We start from the raw sequence: 24,550 nt of genomic DNA on the forward strand, positions 1-24,550 counted from the left end.
TGCAGGGGATCTGTCCTTCTGCCGCTGGTGGAATCTTTATTTTCGGCGGTGGGCAGGGGGATCCTGTGCAGGCGCTGCAAGCCGTGTGTGCCGCTTTCCTGGTGACGTCATCCCTGTTCGTCCATTGGCACACACGGCTTGCAGCGCCTGCACAGGATCCCCCTGCCCACCGCCGAAAATAAAGATTCCACCAGCGGCAGAAGGACAGATCCCCTGCATCCCACAGCGCTGTACCAGGGACAGTCATCTGTTACTAGCAATCAACTTTGTGGGACATATACGCCCACTTATTACCATTACCGTTTATACAATGTATCTCCTTATTATCGTTGCTGTATTTCATTTACAACCAGCTTCCCCTTGAGTCTTTTTGTGCGGCTCTGGCAGCCTATACCTTCCACTCGCGGCGGATTTGTGTCTCCCCTGGTGGGGGTGTGGTTCCCTCCCGGCCCACCCCCTCTTGCTCTTTTCTCGGCACGGGGCGTCCCGCCCCTATTTGAGTTGAGCGTACATGCAGAGTATCGCGATGCGCACACTAGCCTTGTACGGGGAGACTGACCCGATGTCATGACGCGGCCGTGCGGCGGCGTCTATGGCGTTCTCGGGTAGGGATAGCCCATTTAATGGCCGTCTGGCCATTGGATGGCAGCGTGGATCCGTCCATCTACGGTCCGACGGCTTAACACTGACAGACCAGGACTCAATCTGGCACTATGTTGGGGGTCCCTCCCGGGCTTAGCTCACTATACCCCTCAGTCCTTGCATTATCATGCAGTGTGCCACCAACGCGGATACCCCCCCTGGATGACACTATCGTGGTTTTTACCAGTAATTGGACCAGTCTATTTGCCCGTTCCTTGAACCCCCACATGGTTGTATCAGCCTACAGTCTCTGTCGTGCAAGTCCTTTACCCTGCCCCCTTCCGATACACGCCTGGCGTTCCCTCTCCCCCTTCCTCTTTTCCCTCAGTTTCTCCCTTCTTCCCTTTCCTCTTCCCCCCTCCCAACCCTCCTTTTACCCACCTCACACTTTCCTTTCCCTGTCCTCTTCTCCCCTCTTCTCCCTCTTTCCTCCCCCCCTCTTCCCTTTCCACTTTCTTCCCCTCTCCCTTACCCACCTGTCCTTTCTCCAATTTCCCCCTCCCCTTTCCCCTCCCCCCTTCCATACCTTCCCTTCCCTATTTCTTTCCACTCCCCCCCCTTTCTTCGCTAGTTTATGTATGCTTGGGGGGTCCCACCATTATATGTATACATACATGTACATATACATGTCCTTTGTTCTTACCCAGACCTCCACGCAAACTATCCCCTTGTCCGTCGCGGCGGGAGACCCTATGGCTGCCCGGCATCCGCTCACTTTTAATTGACTCATAGGGTAAGCTTTTATAATTAATGTTACAATTTCCTTTGGAATTTATGTTTCATTGCTGATTATTCGCATGTATTTATTTATGTTTACTGTATAATGTCCTTTGCATCATTTTATAGATTGGCTGTCCTGATGAAGCGGTATATCAATGTCCGCGAAACTAGTCGACCATGACCAATCATTTGATGTGTACAATTAATTGTTTTGCAATTTTATGGACAATAATGTTTTTTATATCAATAAACTTTTTATACTATTCTGTTAATCAGATTTTATTAGTAACGAAATAGTCCCCTCAAACCAATTTGAGTGGCGGCTTTGGGTCTAGCCTCAGCCACTATTCCCTTACCCCCACTCTCCCCCTTTTCATCTCTCACCCCACCATTTATTTGGGTTTCTAAGAAACAACGTGAATCATTGATCGCCTTTCGCCGCAACCTAGTTTTTTCATGCTTGAAGGAGAAGATCTATCTTATTCTGGAACAGATGCTTTCGAGCCACTACCTCCTGTGCAATGCCTGGTGAGCCTCAAAATAAGCACTGCGAAGTCTCTTTAAAACCTCCATATGGTCCATGCAAAAAAAATAAAGGAGAAAGGCTGGTGCCATGGAAGTCGGCTAAAATATAGCTCTAACTGTTGTTAAGATGCAATAATAAAACAAAATGCGTTTCAGCCGTCGGGCCTTAGTCATGGCTTAGCCATGATTAAGGCCTGATGGCTGAAACGCCCGATGGCTGAAACTGATGGCCGATTAAGGTCCGATGGCCAGACAACTCCTGGATGGAACGTCATCACACGGGTAGGGACTTTATGTTTTATTCCCCCCCCCCCCCATGATAGCTTCTGTAGGAAAGACCACATTTTTGAGCTACTTCGTGTGATCTTGCTCAGACAAAATTACTGTGGTGCTCTCCCTCCCCTTGCGAGCCCATGTCACCCTTCCTATCAATGGCAAAGCGAGAAACGTGCCTAGCAATTCAATCGCAAAATGAGACCTACTTGTTGGAACTTAAAGGGTCGCTGGCCTCTGTCTCCTTGTGGGAGGCACACAAGGTGACCCTCATTACCCACATTATATGGCTATGGTCGGGAAGCGAGCTAGAGAACAGAGGATCCAAGACCTCTCAGCCCAATTGGTTGCTGCCGAGGCAGCCTGGAAATTTGAGCTCTCAGCCTCCACCAAAAGGTCTTGGGTCTCCATAGCCGCTGAATTGGACCTCCTAGATACTGAGAAAGCCAAAAAAAAAGGCATTATGGTGGTCCAAACAAACATTTATTCCTGCGCCAACAGACCAGGCTCAATGCTGGAGAGAAAACTGAACTCAGTGGGTTGCCCTCAGGCCCCAATTCGACTCCACACAGACAATGGGAACATCCTATCTGACCTGGTTTAAATCGCCTCTTTTGCCACCTTCTTCTCTGTATAGTCACCCATCTCCTTTTCCTACCGACCTCACTGATCAGTTTTTCCAGGACCTCCATCTTCCACCCCTCACGATTCAGCTCGGGAGGGGCTTAATGCCGTGATTTCTGAAGCTGAGGGCAAGTAGGCCATTAAACCTATACGCACCTCTAAAGCCCCTGGACCAGATGGTTTCTCTGGTCTCTAGTACTGCAAGTTTTCCACTGTTCACCCCTACTTGACGGCTTAATTTAATAGTCTGCGACAGGGTTCCATGCCCGCCCCAAATGCTTTGCAGGCCCATATAGCCATGGTCCCTAAAAACTACAGAGGACGCCCTAGACCCCCAATTTTTCCGGCCGATCTCCTTGTTGAATGAGGATGCAAAACTTTCGGGAAAGGTCCCAAGTACTCGTATAAACAAATATCTACATATTAATCAAAATGGAACAGGTGGGCTTTTTTTTTACGGCCATCAAGCGGGGGAAAGGTCTGCAAGGTGACCCACCTGATACATCTGCTTTAACATCACAAGGCCTTCTCTCAGTTGACTCGCTTTCCTGGGAGTACCTGCGGTATTGTTCTGGAACAATAGGGTTTTGGGGAATCAATCCTTCAGTGGATTTCAGCTCTCTACTCTTCCCCCCACCTCGGCTGGCTCTCTGCCTCCTTCCCAATTTACATCCTGGCTCTAAAGCAGTGTTTCCCAACTCCAGTCCTCAAGGCACACCAACAGGTCATGTTTTCAGGCTTTCCATTATTTTGCACAGGTGATTTGATCAGTTTCACTGCCTTAGTAATTACTACAGCCGTTTCATCTGAGGGAAATCCTGAAAACATGACCTGTTGGTGTGCCTTGAGGACTGGAGTTGGGAAACACTGCTCTAAAGCCCCTGGCCATTGTCCTGAGAGATGATCCCAATATTTCTGGGATCCCGTATGCTTGTACTCACCATAAAGTCAGCCTCTTTGCTGATGATGCCCTCTTGACCTTAACTAATCCTCTGACCACCCTATCTAACCCCCAAGCTCACCTTTCCCATTTTTCAGCCTTCTCTGGGCTCCAAGTCAACCCTCACAAGACCACTGCTGAATATTTCCTTACCCCCCTCAATGGCGACCCAACTACAAGCCTTTTTTCCATATCGTTGGAACTCCTTCTCCCTGGAATACCTTGGTGTCAAGTTGACCCCTCAGTACTAATCCCACTTTACCACCAATTACTATCCCTTACTACAATCACTTACATTTATAATGCAAGGTTCCCGTCATTATCCTGGGCAGACCGCATTTATGCAGTTAAGATGAGCATCCTTTACCAAAATTCTTCATTATTTTCATACCCTCCTAGTCCATGCTCCCTTTTTTTGCGCTTACTGCAGAACAGGAACTCTCCTTTATCTGGGCTTACAAGTGTCCCCCCTCCACCCTTTACAGACACAGACAGTGGAGGTCTTGGGGTACCTAACTAAGCTAAGTATTACCAGGCTGCCCAGATCTCCCAACTAATCTTAATCCATGCAACCTCGAACATCCCGTTGTGGGTGCTCCTTGTTCCCCAACTGTGCCCCAATTCCTCTTACAGCCTTGCTGTGGATTCCTCATAAGCTTCGCTCTCCCTCTTAGCCCCTTATGGGTCACAGCTTAAAACTTTGCAACTCGGGCAATCGGATGTCCACTTTTCTTTCACTTCTTCCTCTTTTCAATAACCTTTCAATCTTTTCCTGGTGGTCCAGCCATGCATTTATTGAGGTCCGCCATTTTCTCTTTCGTCCGGTACTCTTCTCCCCTGGCTTTTTTAGGATACCCACATTTTTTTTTAACTCGTTTGTCTTCATTCCCCTGGTGCTATCTCGATGAGTTACTCTTCCCTAAATGCTATAGACTCTCCTGCATCTTATAAGTTACAGTGGTAACAGGACCTGGAAATCTCTTGATCCATAGGATTGGAACAAGGCCTGGTCCGCCATGGCCAAGTGCTCCTTAAACACGGCTACACTGGAAGCTGCATATAAAGTTAATTTGGCAATGGTACTGGTCCAGGCCCGGATAGCGAGCTTGAACCCATCCTACAGAGACCGGTGCTTCAAAGGGTGTGACCAACGAGGGGATGTAGTACACATCTGTTGGTCCTGTCCCCACCTCACATGGTTGTAGTCCGCAGGGTGTTTTTTTTTTTTTTTTTTTTAAGTATAATTCTTAATTCAAGGATTGTTTCAATTATAAAACAAATGTATAAACAATATTAAGAGAAGGAATAAACCTATGTTACAGTAAAAGGAAACAAATCTAACCATCTGACCAGACAAAAAAATAATTAGATGCAATCAGCGATTAAGACCTGCAGCGTATCAAATTAACACTTCATAGGCTTAGGAATATAAACTCAAATAAAAAAAATAAAAAAAAAATAAAAAATGTGCCTAGTTAAAAATATTAGCACTATTGTTAACCTAAAGGTTCATTCCCTTACCATTGTGCCTGAATTCTTCCTTAAATTTTACCTTCCAGTCTCTTGGTTGAAACAAAAAGAAAAAAGTCTCCGCCGGCCCCATCCCCTCTGGGTCCCCGAGAGAAAAGAAAAAAATAAATAAAATAAAAATATATCTTACTTAAAAAGGTAATAAATGGAATAATTTTTAAATTACTACACCGTGGAGATCTTCCTCCCTTCTCATTTCTCAAATGTGTGCAATTGGAGGTTGTACTTTCTAGGAAATTGTTGGGAAGACTGGAGAGATAACTGCAGTGGTCTGTTGTGCAGGATTCACCAAGGAAAAGGGGGAATCACCGTCTGCTGGATACCCATTGCTTGATGCACGATTAGACCCATTGGGGTCCATGTATGGAGGTGAGAGGCCGATACTATCGGGGAGGACACGAGGATTGTTTGTTTCCTACCAACATCTGCAAATTGGGACTCCCTTACTCATCCCTCTCCCCATCTTGTTTATATTTTCAACTGTCCCGTTGTGTTAAAGACAGATTTTTTGAAAAATCAGAGTCATCCGTGGATACTATTTCACATTATACGCTTTATTCACATGGACTGTGATTGTCTGTTGGACCATTTATTATATTCAGTAGATTTGTTGCATTTTTAGCACATATTTAGAGAGTAATTAGCGCTACTTCAATATTTTACACAACCAGCATATATCGTGGGTATCACTGATATTTGAGGAATTGGTTGCTAATGCAGATGGCGATGAACCAGATGAATAACCCTTGAAGTATCGGGATATTTGAAAACGAATTGCAAATAAAATCAATACGAATTGAATAACTGAACAATTGAATATTAAAAAAAGGTGCAATAGCTGTAAGGAAATACCAAGGAAACTGGAAATTGCCATCGGGTCTGAACGTGTCTTCCTTTGGCAGATCTTACATTTTATACAAGTGGTAGATGTATACGCTACTAGATTTTGAACTACACGGTATGCCATCATGTTACTACGGGACTGCGGTATTGGTGTAAAGATTAATTTGCTTCTATTGCCATGGGGGGGGGGGGTCTGGACGTTAATTTTTTTTTTTAATTTTCTTCTGTCAATATAGGTACTAGTTACTGGTTGCTACACAGCTGATATATGGTTGTTAGACATGTATCATCTATTCATTCATTATCCATTTATTATCCAGTGGACTGGTTTGTGTCGTGGAAATTTTATGAAGATGTATTTAATATGTATTGTCAGTGTTGGTTCTCCCGCAACCCACCCTAAAGAGCTGACTGGGCAGACTGACGTTGGTTGAGACCCGTCTGGTAGTGGACAAACATCTTAAAAGGTTGGAGATTGTTTGCAGAGTGGGGATATGTCTGCTGACGAAGGGCCCTCTGTGCAGGCGATCGTCGAGGAGGGGATATGTTCGCTCTGCAAGTTACATTATTGGTTATAGGCGGATGTGCGCTCTTGTCTCTGCCATGTCTGATCAGCATGGTCGGGATTCGTAGCGATCGCCTGTAGATGGCCTCTCTTCCACAAGCAATAATAGTACAATCCAAGTATGCATTGTTCTATGAAATAGCGCAAAATACGGATTCCTATCAGCGGTAATATGAGAGCTTATGAGCGTTTCATAGTCAGGGAGAACGTCCATGTTTTAAAGCCACAAGGCTTGGTTTGTTAAAACCATACATACACGCTTTCCCTGCCCGGACACGGCCATAAGACTTTAGTCATTATTGTATTATTCATGTTGTATGTATTTAAATGATAACCCTTCCAACGGGGGTTATCATGTATTGTATTAGCAGTATTTAAAACACATCCTGTTAGAGGGATAACCTTGTATGGTCATTTTCCTGGGTGGAGCTGACATGCTGTGACATCACTTCCTGTTAACTTCTTGTGATGGCATCATCACTTCCTGCTGGGATTTTAATAAAAGGGATCAAGGCAGACTGGGCTCTGGTCAGTCGTGCTGGGATGCGGAGATAACAGTCTGGTGATGATGTCTCTTTACTTGAATGAATGTGAGTGGACTGACTTTTAGCTTAAGATGCACTATATCATTAGGATGATATGTGTGCTTATTTAGCACCAGGAGAAATGGCTGTGTGCTCTGCATACAACCAATTTGTCCACATTTGTGGATTATAATGCAAGATATTTAATATACAATATCTCTGTAAATCTTGTTCATTTGTTAATCTGTTAATCTAGCAACTCACTAACTTACCAACTGAAAATTGCAAATTCATACCGGTTCTTTTTTGTGCCCACTTTTTAGTTTGTTTGGCTTTGGGTGCCGTCCCTTGGAGCCTTTAGAGTCTCTAGTAACAATTCCGTTAATCTTAGTCAATTTTAGTTTCTCCCAGATTGCCCCTTTAGGTTCAGGACCAGTATCTGGTTACATAGGTTGTTTATTTTCCTTTCGATCTGCCCTGGAAACCCACATACGTGCACTCATAAGCTATTTACCAGGTATCAATCGGGTGTCCCAGTAGTATCCTAGTAATATCAGGATATTATAAAGTCATGACCAGGGGCCGAAAGCACGTAGAACAAGTTACAGGAGCAACAGTTAAAACAGCCCAAACTGTATCCATCGATACATGCCCACTACCTCCACCTCTGTCTCCGTTTCCACTTCAGCAAAAAACAAGATAAAAACCCATCTCTTCCACAGCAATAGCCCGGAACCAGCGCTATATTCTGGCCTAGGCAAACAAGGTCCAGGCCTAGGGCAGCACTTTGCAGGGGGGCAGCTTGGAAAGAGTCCCTGCCAGCTTGCGCTACACTGTTGGTGTAGTGCCAGTCTTATGGGGCAGACTGGGCTGAGGCGCAAATTAGTCTAGTGCCCCCATAAAGCAGCCGCACCGCTTCCGGTATCCTGACGGCTGGCATTTCACAACTCTGTGTGTGTGTGTGGGGGGGGGGGGGGGTGCTGCTTCTAATTTTGACTGTCCTATCATCCTAGACCACAAACCTTCCTCACTGTGTTATGTTTTCTGCTGCACCATTGGCATGGTTATATCTTTAGTCCTCCCCCTAAAATTATCAGAAATTTGTGCTCAAGTAGAACTATAGGCAACACTTTTTTCCCCATTCTGGATAGAGTAAGGGAGAGTTATAGCCCCTGTCAGTTTTTTTTTTTTTACCATCCCTGTCACATTGCAGAGATTTCCCTTCACTTCCTGTACCATAGCCAAACAGGAAGTGAGAGGAAATCTTTGCAAATTAAGGGAATCCATTTCGCGCCCTCCCTCCAGGCCCTCAGAAATAGTGTCCCCACTCGAAAAGGTCAGGGTGGGCCTTAAACAGAAAGGGGTGGGTCATATTTAAATTAGGGGGTGCACAAGTTTAGTCAGGTCTAGGGCAGAACAAAACCTAAATACACCACTGCCCGGAACGCCAAACTAGTAGGCCCCCCTGTGCATATGGAGAATAATCTGGATGACATTTAGGGCAAGGAGAGTACTCTTGAAAATCCATTTGGTTAGATACCAGCCTAAGATGGGTTCTCCAATGTTTGGATGGGGAGCCAGAGAATAACTATGGGTCTACTGCAACCTTAGAAACAGGTTTAATCGATAGTAACCCTAACACCATTACCACCTCCAATATTGTTTGTAGCTGGGAGCGAGACCAGGTTACCCATACAAGTAACCTCTTCTACAGGTAGGGCATCTACACCTGCCAGGCCAGATTTGTATTTAGCGGATCCAGGAACCTACACGAGCAACAGAGCCAGCGATTCATTTTTAGCCGTCAACTCTGGGGAGCAAGTAGCTCAACATAATACAGTTATCTCTTATAATACAGACGCTGCCCCGTCATCAGTTTTAGCATCATTAGAACACACTGACCGTCAATCACGCGGCTTAGTACCATCAGTAGAGGCTGGGAATATAGTCAACCCACAATTAGACCTGGTAACATCGGGCCAAAAAGCACAATCAAGACCTAGCCCTCCATCGATCGACGATCCTGAGCTCAGGGCAATATTGCGCTCACTTCCGACTAAACAAGATTTAGCAATATTACTGAACAGAGGAGATTTAAAAGCAGTGGCACAACATTTAGAAGTGGCTTTACAGAGAGATATCAGAGGTAAGGGAACAGTTGGACATTGTCGAGACCAGGGTTTCCAATCTAGAACCTAACCTAGAATCTGTAGTAGAAAATGTGAACACACGCATGGATAAAATGGTGTTGTCCAACTCTGTAGTGCAGCAAAAGTTCACTGTAGCTCTCCTCCGACTTAATGGTCTGTAAAATCCATTTCTTGGAGCACAACACGGGACACAGAGCCTTTAGTTATTACATAGTGGGTTGTATAGTCCACCAGAGGTTATTGGTAACTGGCACTCGCAATGAAGACAAGTTCCCCTCTATATAACCCCCTCTTATAAGGGAAGAACCTTGGTTTTGTAGCAAAGCAGTAAGGATCCCATAGAAGGGGGGGGGGGGGACCTCTGTGTCCCATAGTGTACTCCAAGAAATGGATTTTACAGGTAAGCCGTTTTTAAAAATCCTATTTTCTTTATCGTACACCCCAGGACACAGAGCCTTTATTCATTACATGTATTTACAATTTGATTATACTGCTGATGTAAAGCAAATAATTCTTTGTGTCTGTATGGCAAGTTTTTTTTTTAAGCCGTTATTAAAAATCCTATTTTCTTTATTTGAACACCTTTAGTCATTACATAGTGGGAAGTCCCAGAGCAATGCTCTATATAAGGGGAGGGAGACACTGATCAAGCAGACCACCATCGGACAAGTCTTAAACCGCTGCCTGCAGCACCATATGCCCGAAGGCGGAATCCTCATGTCCTCTTGCATCCATTTGATAGAATTTGGTAAATGTATAGACTGAAGACCAAGTTGCAGCCTTGCAGATCTGAGCCATAGAAGCCTGATGATGCACTGCCCATAAAAGTACCGAGTGCGCTCTAACAAGAAAAAAAGGATTTCTATTTTTCAAGCCATAAGCTTGAACCATCACCTGTCGAATCCACCTAGAAAATAGTTACATAGTTAGTCAGGTTGAAAAAAAGACACAAGTCCATCCAGTTCAACCACAAAAAAAAATAAACAAAATAAAAAAACAGTACAATCCCATACACCCAACTCCATACCCACAGTTGATCCAGAGGAAGGCAAAAAACCCCAGCAGAGCATGATCCAATTTGCTACAGCAGGGGAAAAAATTCCCTCCCGATCCCCCGAGAGGCAATCGGATTTACCCTGGATCAACTTTACCTACAAATCTTAGTACTCAGTTATTTTATGTACATTTAGGAAAGTATCCAGGCCTTTCTTAAAGCAATCTACTGAGCTGGCCAGAACCACCTCTGGAGGGAGTCTGTTCCACATTTTCACAGCTCTTGTGAAAAAACCTTTCCGTATTTGGAGGTGAAATCTCTTTTCCTCTAGACGTAAAGAGTGCCCCCTTGTCCTCAGTGTTGACCGTAAAGTGAATAACTCAACACCAAGTACACTGTATGGACCTCTTATATATTTGTACATGTTGATCATATCCCCCCTAATTCTCCTCTTCTCAAGAGTGAATAGATTTAGTTATTCTAATCTTTCCTCATAGCTGAGCTCCTCCATGCCTCTTATCAGTTTGGTTGCTCTTCTCGGCACTTTCTCCAGTTCTCCGATATCCGTTTTGAGAACTGGTGCCCAAAACTGAACTGCATATTCCAGATGAGGTCTTACTAATGATGTGTACAGGGGCAAAATTATATCTCTGTCTCTGGAGTCCATACCTCTCTTAATACAAGAAAGGACTTCGCTCGCTTTGGAAACCGCAGCTTGGCATTGCATGTTATTATTGAGCTTATGATCTACCAAGACCCCCAGATCCTTCTCCACTACAGATCCCCCCAGTTGTACTCCCCCTAGCATGTATGATGCATGCATATTCTTAGTCCCTAAGTGCATAACTTTACATTTATCAACATTAAACCTCATCTGCCACTCAGTCGCCCAATTAGACAGAGCATTGAGGTCGGCTTGTAAATTGGCGACATCCTGCAAGGACGTTATTCCACTGCATAGCTTGGTGTCATCTGCAAAGACAGAAATGTTACTTTTGATCTCAGACCCAATATCAAAAATGGTGGATTTTGATGCGGCCTGGCCCTTTTTGGGACCCTCTGGCAGAATAAACAATATATCTGTTTTACGTATCTGAGCAGTTGGTTGCAGATAAACCTTTATTGCTCTCACTATATCCAAAAGAGTGCAATAATTTTTTCCCCCGCCGATTGCGGTTCAGGAAAAAAGAAAGGTAAAAACGATATCTTGATTCAAATGAAACGTCTACACACCTTAGGAAGGAAGGTAGGGTGGGGACGCAATACAACTTTGTCTTTGTGACAAACTAAATAAATAAGGCTCTTTACAAGAAAGAGCTGCCAATTCAGAAACTCTAGCAGAGGAGATGGCAACCAAAAAGGCCAATTTCCTACTCAAAAGAATTAACAAAATATGGAAAAATAGGTTCAAAGGGCTGCTTCTGCAAGACAGACAAGACTAGATTCAAAACCCATGGCCACAAGGGAGGTCTGACTGGCGGATTTACCCGCAATGCTCCCTGAATGAATGCCTGACCAGGGAATGAGATGCCAGCGGTCTCTGAAACAAAACTGACAGCCATTGCCGACAGGTGCATTGGTAAATCCAGAGCTTGGATTCTTTTGTTCCAGGTAGCCAGGATACGGTTCTGCAACATTCTTGAATGAAACTGGGCATAAGGGACAGCCTCGAAGGAGGCCACCATCTTCCCCCAACAACTTCATGCAGGGACGAATGGATGGACCCCTTTTTGCCTTGATCATGCGTATCAGTTCTCTTAAAGACTTTGGACTGTGTATAACCATGCCCAAATACTCCAGCCTCTTCAGGGGTTGCAGAGAGGATTTCTGTAGATTTGGGATCTATCCTAAATGCTCTAGGTATTCTACTTTACTGCGCACGCTACGATTTAACCAGGCTACTGACATTTCTACCAAGAGTAGGTCATCTAGACAAGCCGTCACTGCTATACCCTATGCTCTTAGGTTTGCCAAAACCTTTGTAAACACCCGGGGTGCAGTAGCCAAGACGAAAAGGCAGAGCCACAAACTGGTAGTGGCGAAATGTCCCACTGCGAACCAAAGAAACTTTTGATGAGCGAGATGGAGAAGCACATGTAAGTATGTGTCTTTGATGTCTATTGACGCCAGGAATTCTCCACCTTGTAGGGTGGAGACCACCGATCGAATAGTCTCCATTCGAAAATGGTGAATATTCAGAAACTGATTCAGAGCTTTTAGATCCAGAATGGGTCCGACATCTCCATTTGGTTTTGGAACCACAAAGGTTTGAATAAAACCCTGAACCCTGTTCTATCAGGGGCACTTCCGTCATCACCCCTTGGGACAGCAAGTGGTCCAATGATTGGAAGGGCCTTTTTAAAAGGATCTTTGGAGATGTTTAAGATTAGGAACCGAAAAGGTGGGATTTCTCGGAATTCCAGTTTGTACCCCAGGGATACTTTGTACCCACTTGTCCTGGATCTCCATCCGCCAGGCTGCTGAAAATTTCTGAAGTCGCCCCCGCCCCCCCAAGGGGGCTTTGGGGCTCCGTTTGTTAGTTTTCTGAACCCATGGCTTTTTGCGACCCTGGGTCTTCGCTCTTGTGGCTGGCTGAGAATGCCGTCGACATTTCCTGGAACCAGGGAGAGAGAACGCTTAAAACATGGGCGTTTGTTCTTTTTCTTATCTGGTAACAGAGTAGTTTTACCACTTGAAATCTTTGGATGCATCCCCAAAGAGTCATTCCTCATGGAAGGGGAAACAGACCAAAAAAGTTTTACATAGGGCTTCAGCTGACCAATGCTTTAACCAAAGAATTCTGTGCATGTGCACCAGCTGAAGCGTGAGACGGGAAGCCTGCTGAATAGAATCTCTAATGGCATCAACTGTAAAACACAAGGCCCTAGGCAGGTTCTCCCATAATTTAACCTGATCCGGAGGGAGATCCTTAAGCCCTTGCTTCACTTGTTCCTTCAGGACCTGACACATACCAACTGCTGCCCACAGCAGGTTGGGTTACAGCGCCAGCCATGAGAAAGGAAGATTTAAGCAAGGATTCCAATCTCTTTTCAGAATGATCCTTAAACACTTCTGCATTGTCTACAGGACAAGTTAGGTTCTTATTTACACAAGAGATGACTGCATCTACTGTGGACAGACTCCATTTCTTGGTAAATTTTTCCTCCATGGGATAAAGAATTTCCTAGGAAGAGAAAAACGCCTTTCTGGATGTAACCAGTCTGCGTAAATAAGGTTTTCTAATAGAGGATGAACTGGAAAGGAACATGCAGCCTATGGGGACTTTAATGAACTCAAGGAGAAGACAGGCGATTCAGCTAATGGTGAAGAAGGCAACTTAAATGTTGAACGCACTGCTTCAGCATAACATTGCACCTGCAGTTTAAGACGGGGCTCGACAAAATCCGGGCGCCAGATCGCAATTGCGACAAGAAATTGTGACCTGGCGCCTGCCAGTAATTGAGGCCGCGGCTTTGCGGCCTACAAGGACGCAAAGCTGCGGCCTCAATTACTGGCCGTCGCAGGCCCGCCGCGCACGGAGGCACAGGATCCTGTGTCTCCGTGCGCCCCCACCGCACGATCGCAGTGGGCCCGCGACAGCCGGTAATTGAGGCCGCGGCTTTGCAGCCTTGTGAAGTCCCAAGCTTCCTCCTGTGACCTGGCGCCATCTGGTGGTGGCCGTTGGCATTACAAGTAAAACAGCAGATCTAATGTGTAATTTTTCACTGCCATCTCCTTCCCTCTAATTAGAACCCCCAAACATTATATATATTTTTTATTCTAACTTGGTCATGCTGTATTTGCGCAGCGGTCTTACAAGCGCACTTTTTTGGGGAAAATTACTTTTTTTTCTAATTAAAAAATAAAACAGTAAAGTTATCCCAATTTTTTTTTATATTGTGAAAGATAATGTTACGCCTTAAAAATCCCCATAGGCGACGTTTAAAAAATTCTACGTGTTGAATGTTTTTGAGTTACAGAGGAGGTCTAGAGCTAGAATTATTGCTCTCGCTCCAACGATCCAACGAATGTGGCGATACCTCACATGTGTGGTTTGAATACCGTTTACATATGCGGGCGCTACTCACATATGTGTTCGCTTCTGCATTTGAGCTCGACGGGGCGCATTTTCTGGCCGAAAAAGGTTCCTCCGAAATCCCTGTTCCATCTGATTGCTTCTCATCTCTATCCCCTGATGGAGATAAAGCCTCATCCTCCTCATCTGATCTTTCAGAATGAGGGTCTAAAACAGAAGGGGACCTGCTCCGCTTTTTATCCCTCTGAGAAGATGCTGCAATTAAAGTAGCGATTCTCCCTTCTAAGTTGTTCAAAGCTGCTGCTAAAGCGTGTTCAGCGACATATGCAGGAGAAGCTGCTATGCCATACAACGGCAATGGCTCATCCTGTGCAGGTGCTTCTGGTGTTACAGGGGAGGCTGGGACTGGGCAGGAATGGCTAGTACCCCCACCCCCTTTTTTTTGTCCCTGAAGTCCTTCTATGGGAAGACATAGTCCTGTGCCACAGCAGAGGTACTAAAAACTTGCATACAGTACTGTGCTAGTTCAGCAATAGTAACAGCAACTAGTTTCACAGCCCAGGGTGCCTGTATTCAACACAGAGAGCTTACATGACCCTGGGCTGCTGTGTCGCTGTTTTGCAAGATTTTGAAGCCATCTGAGGTTTCGTTAAAAAAAAAAAAAAAAAAAAAAAAAAAAAAAGCTCTGCGCGTGCGCAGTAGAGCGGCGTGACCATGCCCCCTTCTTTCACTTCCCGAACTCTCAAATCGTGCGCGTTAGGGGAATGACGGCCATCATGTCGGGAGAGTTCTTTCTTGGGACCCAGCAAAGAGGTACCACCATATGAAAGTTTTCCTCTTGGTCACAGCAGAGCCTGCAGCGGAAGGAGAGCTCTCACTGGTGCTGCTGATATGCAAGTCTTAGTAAGAAACCAACAGCCTCTTTAATCCCTCCAGTGGCGGATACAGGCAAGACATGCCCAACTCAGAAAAAAAGTCCTTAAAGTGGATGTAAACCCACTCTCATCCTGTCTAAACTACTGCCATAGTGCTGATCTATAAGGATATACATGCCTCCTGCATGTATCCTCACCTGTCAAATGTCTCCCCTCTGTCTGTTGCGAGACCTGAAAAACTGCAGATTCTGGAGCTCTGTGGGTGGAGTAGTGATGTCAGTAGACTCCCCTCCCTCCTCTACACTCCTTGTCAATATGCATTTTTTCCTATGTATTCCTTACACCGAATTCTGCCATGATCACCGACATCCAGTCAAAATCCAGAAAAGTAACCACATGACTTCAGAAAAGGAGTGGGGGTGGGAATTAAAAAATAATACCCGTCTCTGTCACTCACAGCAAGGGGGCAGAACGGACTAAGGTTTTTCTCTGCAAGTCTGTTTTATTTCACTGAACAATAAAAGAGGATTGCTCAGAGCTGGATTAACTGACTGGGCACAGATGATAGGAAATCTTATACTGTACATTTTCACATCAAAAACAAAAAAATAATTCAGGTTTACATCCACTTTAAAGTATATTCAACTTTAGGTTATTTCTGGCTTACCTTTTCCCCACCGCAGGACTGCTGAAGACCAGACAGTACCAATCTTCATCACCTTGCTTTTATCAACAGATGTCGAAAGGGTTTTTGATCGACTAGACTGGCTGTTCTTACGATCTACCCTTAGACATATTGGCCTGGGGCTACAAATGCAGACTTGGATTCAGGCATAGACTGGGCCCTACAGCCACAGTGTTGGTGAACAGGGCACGAACAGAGTACTTGACTTTGTCCAATGGGACACGACAGAGCTGCCCCCTTTCCCCATTAATTGTCTTGTTAACCCTTGAACCTTTTCTGTGCAAAGTTAGATCAGACCCCTTGATCAGTGGGATACAGGTATCCAGTAGCGAGTATAAAATTGCGGCGTTTTCAGACAAGCTTTTATTTTTTCTCTCTGATCCAAAAGTCTCGCTACCACGTCCAATTCAATGCTTTGCCCAGTATATAGATCTTTCAAATTTTTCTAGGGCTGCAACTAACGATTATTTTCATAATCGATTAGTTGGCCAATTATTGTTTCGATTAATCGGATAATAGCCTTAAAAAAATAAATGGCATTTAAAAAAAAAAATTGGGCCAATTTTTTGTTGGGCAGATTACAAAAACACAAATTGCTGCAAAGACACATTACATGCTTTTCTGCAGCTTCTCCATTGAAGTATATTGAACCAAAAAAAAAAAAAAAATGGCACAGTTTTGCGTTAAAAAGTCCTTGCCCTTTCCAAATACGCAGCAGCTGAAAAAAAATAAAAAAATAAAAAAAATCATGGATGTGAACGTGTCCCATAGGAAAACGTGCGTTTCTGCAAAAAGCACCAAAAAAAACTGGAGGTGTGACCCAGGCCTGAGATGTTTAGTAACATAATGGGGTTAAAAAACAAAAAATAAGAAAAAAAGAGCAAATAAATCTCTACTGTAAGGGGGTTCATTTTTTTTACTGTGGAACAGTGAAAGTAATTTACAGTAGCGATTTGCTTTTTTGTACTGTAAAGGGCCAATTTTAGTTTTTTTACCCCCATTATGTTACTGGCCGAATCGATTACAATTTTCATAATCGATTAATTTCATAATTGATCAGTTGTTGCGGCCCTACCTAAATTTTTCTATAAATAATCTTAAAAGTGAGGCGATGAGTATCCTTCTCCCTAAAGAGTATTAAAAAGCTACAAGGCCTTTACCGGTTTAAATGGGCTCAGTCTTTTTTGAAATATCTGGGAGGTTAAATTACACCGGATCCAGGGTCATTATATGAGATTAATTTTCGTCCACTACTAGCTAAAATACGATCACATCTCCAACTTTGGCAAACTCTTACCCTTTACGTGGTTCGGGAGGTGTAATGCATTTAAGATGACATTGCTCCCACAGATTTTAGATCTAATGCAAGCGATATTTATTAAATTACCTCAAGCCTTTTTTGTTTGTGTCGGGCATTGTTACTTTAATTTCTTTGGAATAATAAAGTCGCCAGACTCCGTTACTCATTGTTAGTCTTGCCTAAATCCCAGGGGGGCATCGGCCTACTAGACTTGATTTCATACTACCGGGCTCTAAATTTGTCTAGAGTGGTGTCATGCATTTCCTTGCAGACCAAACCCTGGGTACAAGTAGAACAAGCTTCACCGATTGCTTTGTCTGTGCTTCCTTGGGTCGCACATAAATACTACTGGGGTTTAAAGAAGCATCCTACAATTGGGGCTACTATTGCAGTTCTTATTCAAACATTCTTAATAAAAGGGCCTCTCTCCCAATCCATCCCCTTTAACACCAGTGATCCAGATTTCACGCCATGGCTCGACAGCAAACAGATTTGGGTTATGGTAGGACAGGGCATAACTAGATGTATGCATTTTGCTACCCCGCAGGGATGGAAGTCTACGCAAGAACTATATATCCTCCCACTACCCCCTTTGAGCTCCTGGTCAGCATTTCAACTGGCACATTATTTAGGGTCTATACCGGCTGCGGAACTGTATGCTAGGCCATTGGCACCTTTCGAGCGATTATGTGCGGAGGGAAAATATGTACCACATTTGTCATTCTTGTACAAATTGATTATTCAGCCTTTAGATGGTCATGTCACGTCCCCTCCCATTGCTCACCATCCATGTTACCTACATCATATTCCCATTTCCTTTTACAGGGCAATTTAGGAGGCTCTTGCAATCGGGCTAGAGAGCTGCATAAATATGTGAGATCATACCCTTTTTATTCATTTCTGGTAGAGCTGCACGATTAATTGTCCAGAATCGTTATCGTATTTCCTGATCTTTTGTATGCAGAGATGCCAGAGAATTCTCTCTGCTCTCAGCCATCAAAAGAAAAAGGAAGAAAAAATCTGGGCAGTCTGCCAAGTATCACAACATTCTTTATCAGTGGAAGTGAAGTCTAAACATTGTAACAACTTGTCTTTTACATCAAAAGGAATAGACTTCTGTATGTAAATTGCTACAATATTACTTAAAACCCCCAAACATTATATTTAGTAGAGACCCTAGAGAATAAAATGGTGGTTGTTGCAATATTTTATGTCACACCAGGGTTCGCCCGATGGCCTCTCAAGGGGTCAGGAAGGAATTTTTTTTCCCTGTCGTAGCATATTGGCGTAGCACAACCAGGGTTTTTTCGCCTTCCTCTGGACCAAGTCAGGATCGAGGATTAAATTAATCCTTGATAATCCCCCCCTCCCTCCTCCCCCTGGTGTTTGGCGACTATGGTTAATCTGCAATATTCTGCAGAAACCATTGGGGATCTGAGGCAATTTGCCGCAATACTACCAGCCATCACTAAAAAAGCCCTAAGAACTGAGCGACTTTTGAGAATTGATCGACTATCAAAAATCTCAGCCGTTTACCCCAGCCTAAGCATATATCATGTGCTTTGATCAACACAAGATCGGCAGTAAAACACAGACTGGAAATCCATGATTTCATTCTACAATATGATTTAGACTGCCTCTTTATTACAGAGAGCTGGCTTACAGCCGACTGCAACACCATTTTAGGAGAACTGGTGCCAGAAAACTATCGTATCATAACTGAAAACAGAATAGGGCAAAGAGGAGGAGGACTGGCGGTGATCCATAAGACTCATCTTGCAATCACTAAACCTGTCCTTCAAAACCCTCTTCCATTCATGGAAACCCTTACCCTGCAACTACAAACAAACTCCCAGGAGACCGTCAGGATTCTACTCTGCTATAGGCTACCTGGCCCAAAATCGCAGTTTCTCCCATCATTGACAGACTATCTCCACCTATACCCTTAACAGCAAACACCTTTTGGTGCTCGGGGACTTCAATCTCTGGGCCAACTCCCCGCAAGACCCTGTTGCCGACGCCTGCATTGATCATTTCAAAGGATTAGGGCTACAACAACTAGTATGTGGGCCCACACATGCTTCAGGTCACACACACACACACACACACACACACACACACACATACACACACACACGATCTTATTTTCAGACAAGATCTGGAAATAAAAATCTTGGAAAATGAACCATTGCCATGGACAGATCAGAAATAATGAATTTAATTGCATGGTGATTTCCCACCCTTAACTAAAACATCAAATCTAGTGACAACACACTGGACTAGATTTCAGAAGAAGCTCCACTCGGAACTCTACAAAGCCACGTTAAGGAAAAAAATAAATACAATTCAGCCGCATCAAACGGCTGAAGAAACGCTGAATACCATAAACACAGCCCTATTACAGTCAGCCGACTTAATAGCGCCGAAATGTAAAACCCGCATCCGGAAAAATAACTCCAGCTGGTTCAACAACCAACTGGCATTACTGAAGCAAGAGCGCAGAAGGGCGGAAGCCGCCTGGAAAAGAAGCTCTTCAGATGAGAACCTCATTGTCTACAAAGCAACAAGAAAATACCACAAGGAAATCTTCAAAGCCAAGAAAAACAATTTTTTCGAGGCTATCGCCCACGCAAACTCTTCAAATTGGTCACTCAGACCATGAATCCAGGATGTCTTGAAGCCCCCAATTCGGACTCACAAGAATTTTGCAGTGAATTGTCGGATTACTTCATTTAAAAAAAAAAAAAAAAAAAAAGAGGGGATCCGACAAAGCATTCAGCAAAATAATTCCCCCCTCAACCCTCCCCATAATGATTTACACAATACCTGCAGTAATTCCCCACAACTAGGTAAGTTCACGCTGGAACCTATCTCTATCCATGCCACTAAAAATATCATCGGTACTCTGCGTAACAGCACCGCGCCGAATGATATCATCCCCACTAAACTGCTGAAGGAATGCGCTGACATCCTGGCACCTCCTATCACGCAGCTTATCAACCAATCCTTCAGGGAAGGCATAGTGCCCTCCCAGTTGAAGGAGGGTATAATTCGACCCATCTTGAAGAAACCCAACCTGGACCCCAAGGACCCACTCCACCGTCATCCAATAACAGGCCTAAATGTACTCTCAAAGGTAATGGAAAAAGTAGTGGTACAACAGCTGCAACAGCATCTAGATACCCACAACCTACTTGACCCATTTGAAATCGGGATTCCGGCCTGGACACTGGACAGAAACCGCATTGCTCAAAATATGGGACGACGCTCTCGAGGCCGCAGACGAAGGAGAATCTTGTCTTCTGGTTCTGTTGGACCTAAGCGCAGCCTTCGACACAGTAGACCACAAGCTTTTATTGACTCGGCTAGCTGAAGTAGCCAGAGTTGCAGAAGGCGATTTATCTTGGTTCTCCTCTTTTTTGGAAAACCGATCGCAAATAGTGAAGTTAGGACCTTTCACTTCTGAGAAACGCACATTATCGTGTGGAGTCCCTCAAGGATCCCCCCTGTCGCCGGTGTTATTCAACATCTATCTTCGCCCTCTTTTTGAGATTATTAGCAGTCAAAAACTGCTCTACCACTCATATGCAGACGACACGCAACTATATTTCCGCATTTGCAATAAAAAGGATCATCACCTCAATCTAGAGACATGCCTCTCTTTGATAGAGGACTGGATGACAAAGAGTTATCTTAAACTCAACGGAGAGAAAACAGAACTTCTCCTGTTTCACGCCAAGCGTATGAATCAACCTACAACAACTTGGACCCCCCGCCCATTCTGGGCAAAATCATCACCCCTAGCGCCAAAGTCAAAAGTCTCTGGGTCATCTTTGACTCTCACATGACATTGGACGCACAAATAGGGTCAGTAGTCAGCGGATCTCACCATCTGCTGCGCCTACTACGCAGACTTACTCCTTTTATTCCCAAGGAAGACATAGCGGTCGTGGTGGGAGCTATTGTAAACTCAAGATTGGACTATGCAAATGCCCTTGACCTCGGACTCCCCAAGTACCAAATCGCTCGTCTACAAGTTGTTCAAAATACGGCCGCTAGACTTGGGAAAAAACCTTGGGAATCAATCTCACCTTCACTGAGAACCCTTCACTGGTTACCAGTAAAAGACAGAATCACTTTTAAAGCACTCTGTCTAACGCATAGATGTATCTATGGGAATGCTCCCCATTATCTATGCGAAAAAATAAAAGCTCATAATCCCAATCGTGTTCTGCGATCCACCAATCAAAATTTCCTCCAGATACAAGTCCAAAGGAGAAAGGAGATTCGCGGTCCAAGGGCCTAGACTATGGAACGCTTTACCAACCAGCATTCGGTTGGAAGAGAACCACTTGACGTTCAGGAGAAAGATCAAGACTCATCTCTTTTGATACCAAAGGAGACAGGAACAACAAGCGCCCAGAGGTGATTAAGTTGGCATGTGCTGCGCTATATAAGTTTTCATTCATTTTGCGCAGCGGCCTTTCAAAGGCAATTCTTGGGGAAAAAATTACTTTAATGAAAAATAAATAAAAAACCTAACCAGCGAAGTTGGCCCAAATTTTTTTTTGTATAATGCGAAGGATTGTACGCCGCGAGAATCGTAATCTTTATTCTAAGCAAAAAATCGTGATTTTCCATTTTGGCCAGAATCGTGCAGCTCTAGTTTCTGGCATGACTTCCCTAAGTGGAATGGGGCTTTTCAGTGTCAGCTTAATGTAAACTGCCCAAGCCTGGAGGACATGGTGCAACTGTAAAAATTTGTAGAAATGCTGTCTTAGGAGATAAAACTGAGATTGAATAGAAAAACTGAACGATTCTGACCAAAGGCCTTGGTGAATGCCCCATGCAGCATCCAGTTCCCAAAGCAACATTACAAGCCATCTCCCACAGTGTGGGGTCAGGGTACAGTTCTCAAGGTTTTACCAAGGTTGCATCGATTCGGATACATTGCTTCTGTAGGCAGTGAAGTTAATTCTTTAGGGAAATATTAAAATAAAAACGCTGGTTTCTCTAGAGGGGAAAGGGTCCATCATATACAAACACCAGTAAGAAAGCGAGGACTTTCAGTGGGGCCTTTGTCTAAGGACGTCAGATTGTGACAAAATACGTCAGCAGGAGCGACGTGCTGAAGATCCTGGGAGGACGGGTGTTTGCTATTGCTGGCCGGCTTTAACATACGCCGATTATAGTACTTCTAAATGTAAGTGCAATATAATTTTTTTTATTAAAATACCATTGGTTTTACACCATGACGAGCCTTTGTTCTTTTGGGTAATCTCAGTGAGTGCATCCACTTGAGCGAATCAGGATGCCTGGAAGGGTTTGGACCATCCATACATTTCCACTACATGTGAAGCTTCCCGGTACTAGTCGCCATTGGTTCCTAAACTAAGGACAAGGCCCTGGCTGGGCCTTGTCTAGCGTTCTTATACTTGCTGTCGGGTAAGCGTGCAATTTATGTGGTGGAGGTTTTCCCTGGTCGTGTGTAAATTACGGACTACACGAAGAGGATCTTTAGCGATATTATCTCTTCACAATTTTTCATTATGGACTTATGTTGTTGGCTCAATATAGCATAACCATTGCCCTGTTAAAGCTGAACCCTAGGAAAGACAAAATATCTAGCCTTTTAATTTGGCCCTCCGCAGTGCAAGGGTAGAGTTTGTCCCAGGCATACTATACACACCCCCTAGGTATGACATTTTAAGGAATATTTCACTATTGTTTCACTTTAAAGATTATTAAAATCACTGCTCCCGAAAAAAAAAATGGCAGTTTTTAAAACTTTTTTTGCATTGATACATGTCCCCTGGGGCAGGACCCAGGTCCTCAAAGACTTTTTATGACAATAACTTGCATAGAAGCCTTTTAAATTATCACTTTAGATTTCTCCCATAGAATTATACTGGGTGTTCCACGGCTTTTTCAAATTTGCTGCGAACACCCCAAATTGTTCGCCGAGCGGGCGAACAGGCAATGTTCGAGTCGAACATAAGTTTGTTTTGAACTCAAATCTGATCCCTTCTCCTGACCCTCTGTATGGACAGTGCAGCAAATCACATGCACCCTCCCAATATAAAAAAAAAAAAAAAAAAAACAAACACCCCACCACACACCTCTAGCAATACACACCAAAATGACTATGTGCAGTGTGCTGCCAAGGCTCTGTTCTATCAGCAGATGGATTGGGGACAGTAAGAATCAGAAAGGAAACAAACAACCAGAAGACCAGATCAAAAAACCTTTTTACACAATGCGGAGGATTAACAAGTATAGCAAGCATGCTTTACTGCATATACAGACTAAATTTAAACAAAAAAATAGAACACCAACCTCTAACTCTGCAATCTTCTCATCGGCAACATTTTGTTTATTCAATAACTGGCTACCAATATTTTCTTTAGTTTGAAGAACAAACCTGAAAATGAACATACATTTTGCACAAACATTAATAGGAAAACAGGAAGTATACATCTTTATTTTCAGACAATCTTAAAAATTATAAAGGTTTTCATATTCTTATTTGCTTTATACACTCATGTTCTCAGGCATCCATATTTCATATATGGATTTACAGAGATAGTAACCATTAGCACAACACTGTAATTAGCTACCTTGCTGAATGACCACCAAGGAAGGAGTTAAAGTTCCACTGTAAAAAAAAAAAAAAAAAAAAAAAAAAAAAAATGCGATCAGACAGTCTTTTATTGGAGAAGAGACATGCATTGTCATTCTGCAATAAAATGCCCCTACCTGCTTGCTCGCCATCTCCCACTGCACTGTAAAATGAGCTGTTCAGCTTATAGTGGCAGGTCAGTCTCCAAGTACCAAGATAACATAACTCCTGCGCATGTGCAGGAGGCCGTTATCTCCCACCAGCCAATGAAGAGATCTGAAGGCTAGCACTCAGAAGAAGATGCAGGCACCAATGCAGGACCGTTGGACAAGTATGGAGCCTTGCTTTAACACCATCCTGCCCAGTCTTTAGTGAAATAATGGCCGGCCAGAACGGTTGTTCTGAGAGGATGTCATATGATGAACGCGTCGCTCGTACACAGCCGACCAATCACAGCAGTTCACACGACAACTGTAAACAATGGATGGCTTCCATTCATTGTATAAAAAGTGTGTTGCTAGCTGTGATTGTCACAGTGAACACATGGCACAGACAGGTCAATCACAGCCCATCTGTATCATGCGATTAGCTTTGACCAATAAAAAAAAAAAAAAAAAACACTGAATAAGCTAGTTTCATCCAGTAACCAATAAATTCATTGGTATATGCAATCATAATGTGTAAAAAATAAAAATACCAATTACT

General features: G+C 43.9%; 1 protein-coding gene across 3 annotated transcripts in view; it reads right to left on the reverse strand.

Annotated features, from left to right (window-relative positions):
• Window positions 1-24,550, reverse strand: part of PFDN1 (prefoldin subunit 1) — a 102,833-nt gene that overhangs the window by 41,710 nt on the left and 36,573 nt on the right. For all 3 annotated transcript variants that reach the window (XR_005747995.1, XM_040344798.1, XM_040344799.1), the window contains exon 3: window positions 23,563-23,647. Coding sequence is in view for 2 of the 3 variants with exons in the window: in XM_040344798.1 (XP_040200732.1) it covers window positions 23,563-23,647 (85 nt within the window). In the remaining variant the exon portion in view is untranslated. The remainder of the gene's footprint in view (window positions 1-23,562; window positions 23,648-24,550) is intronic.

The sequence above is a fragment of the Rana temporaria genome, chromosome 3 (assembly GCF_905171775.1).
Source record: "Rana temporaria chromosome 3, aRanTem1.1, whole genome shotgun sequence".
NCBI lineage: Eukaryota > Metazoa > Chordata > Amphibia > Anura > Ranidae > Rana > Rana temporaria.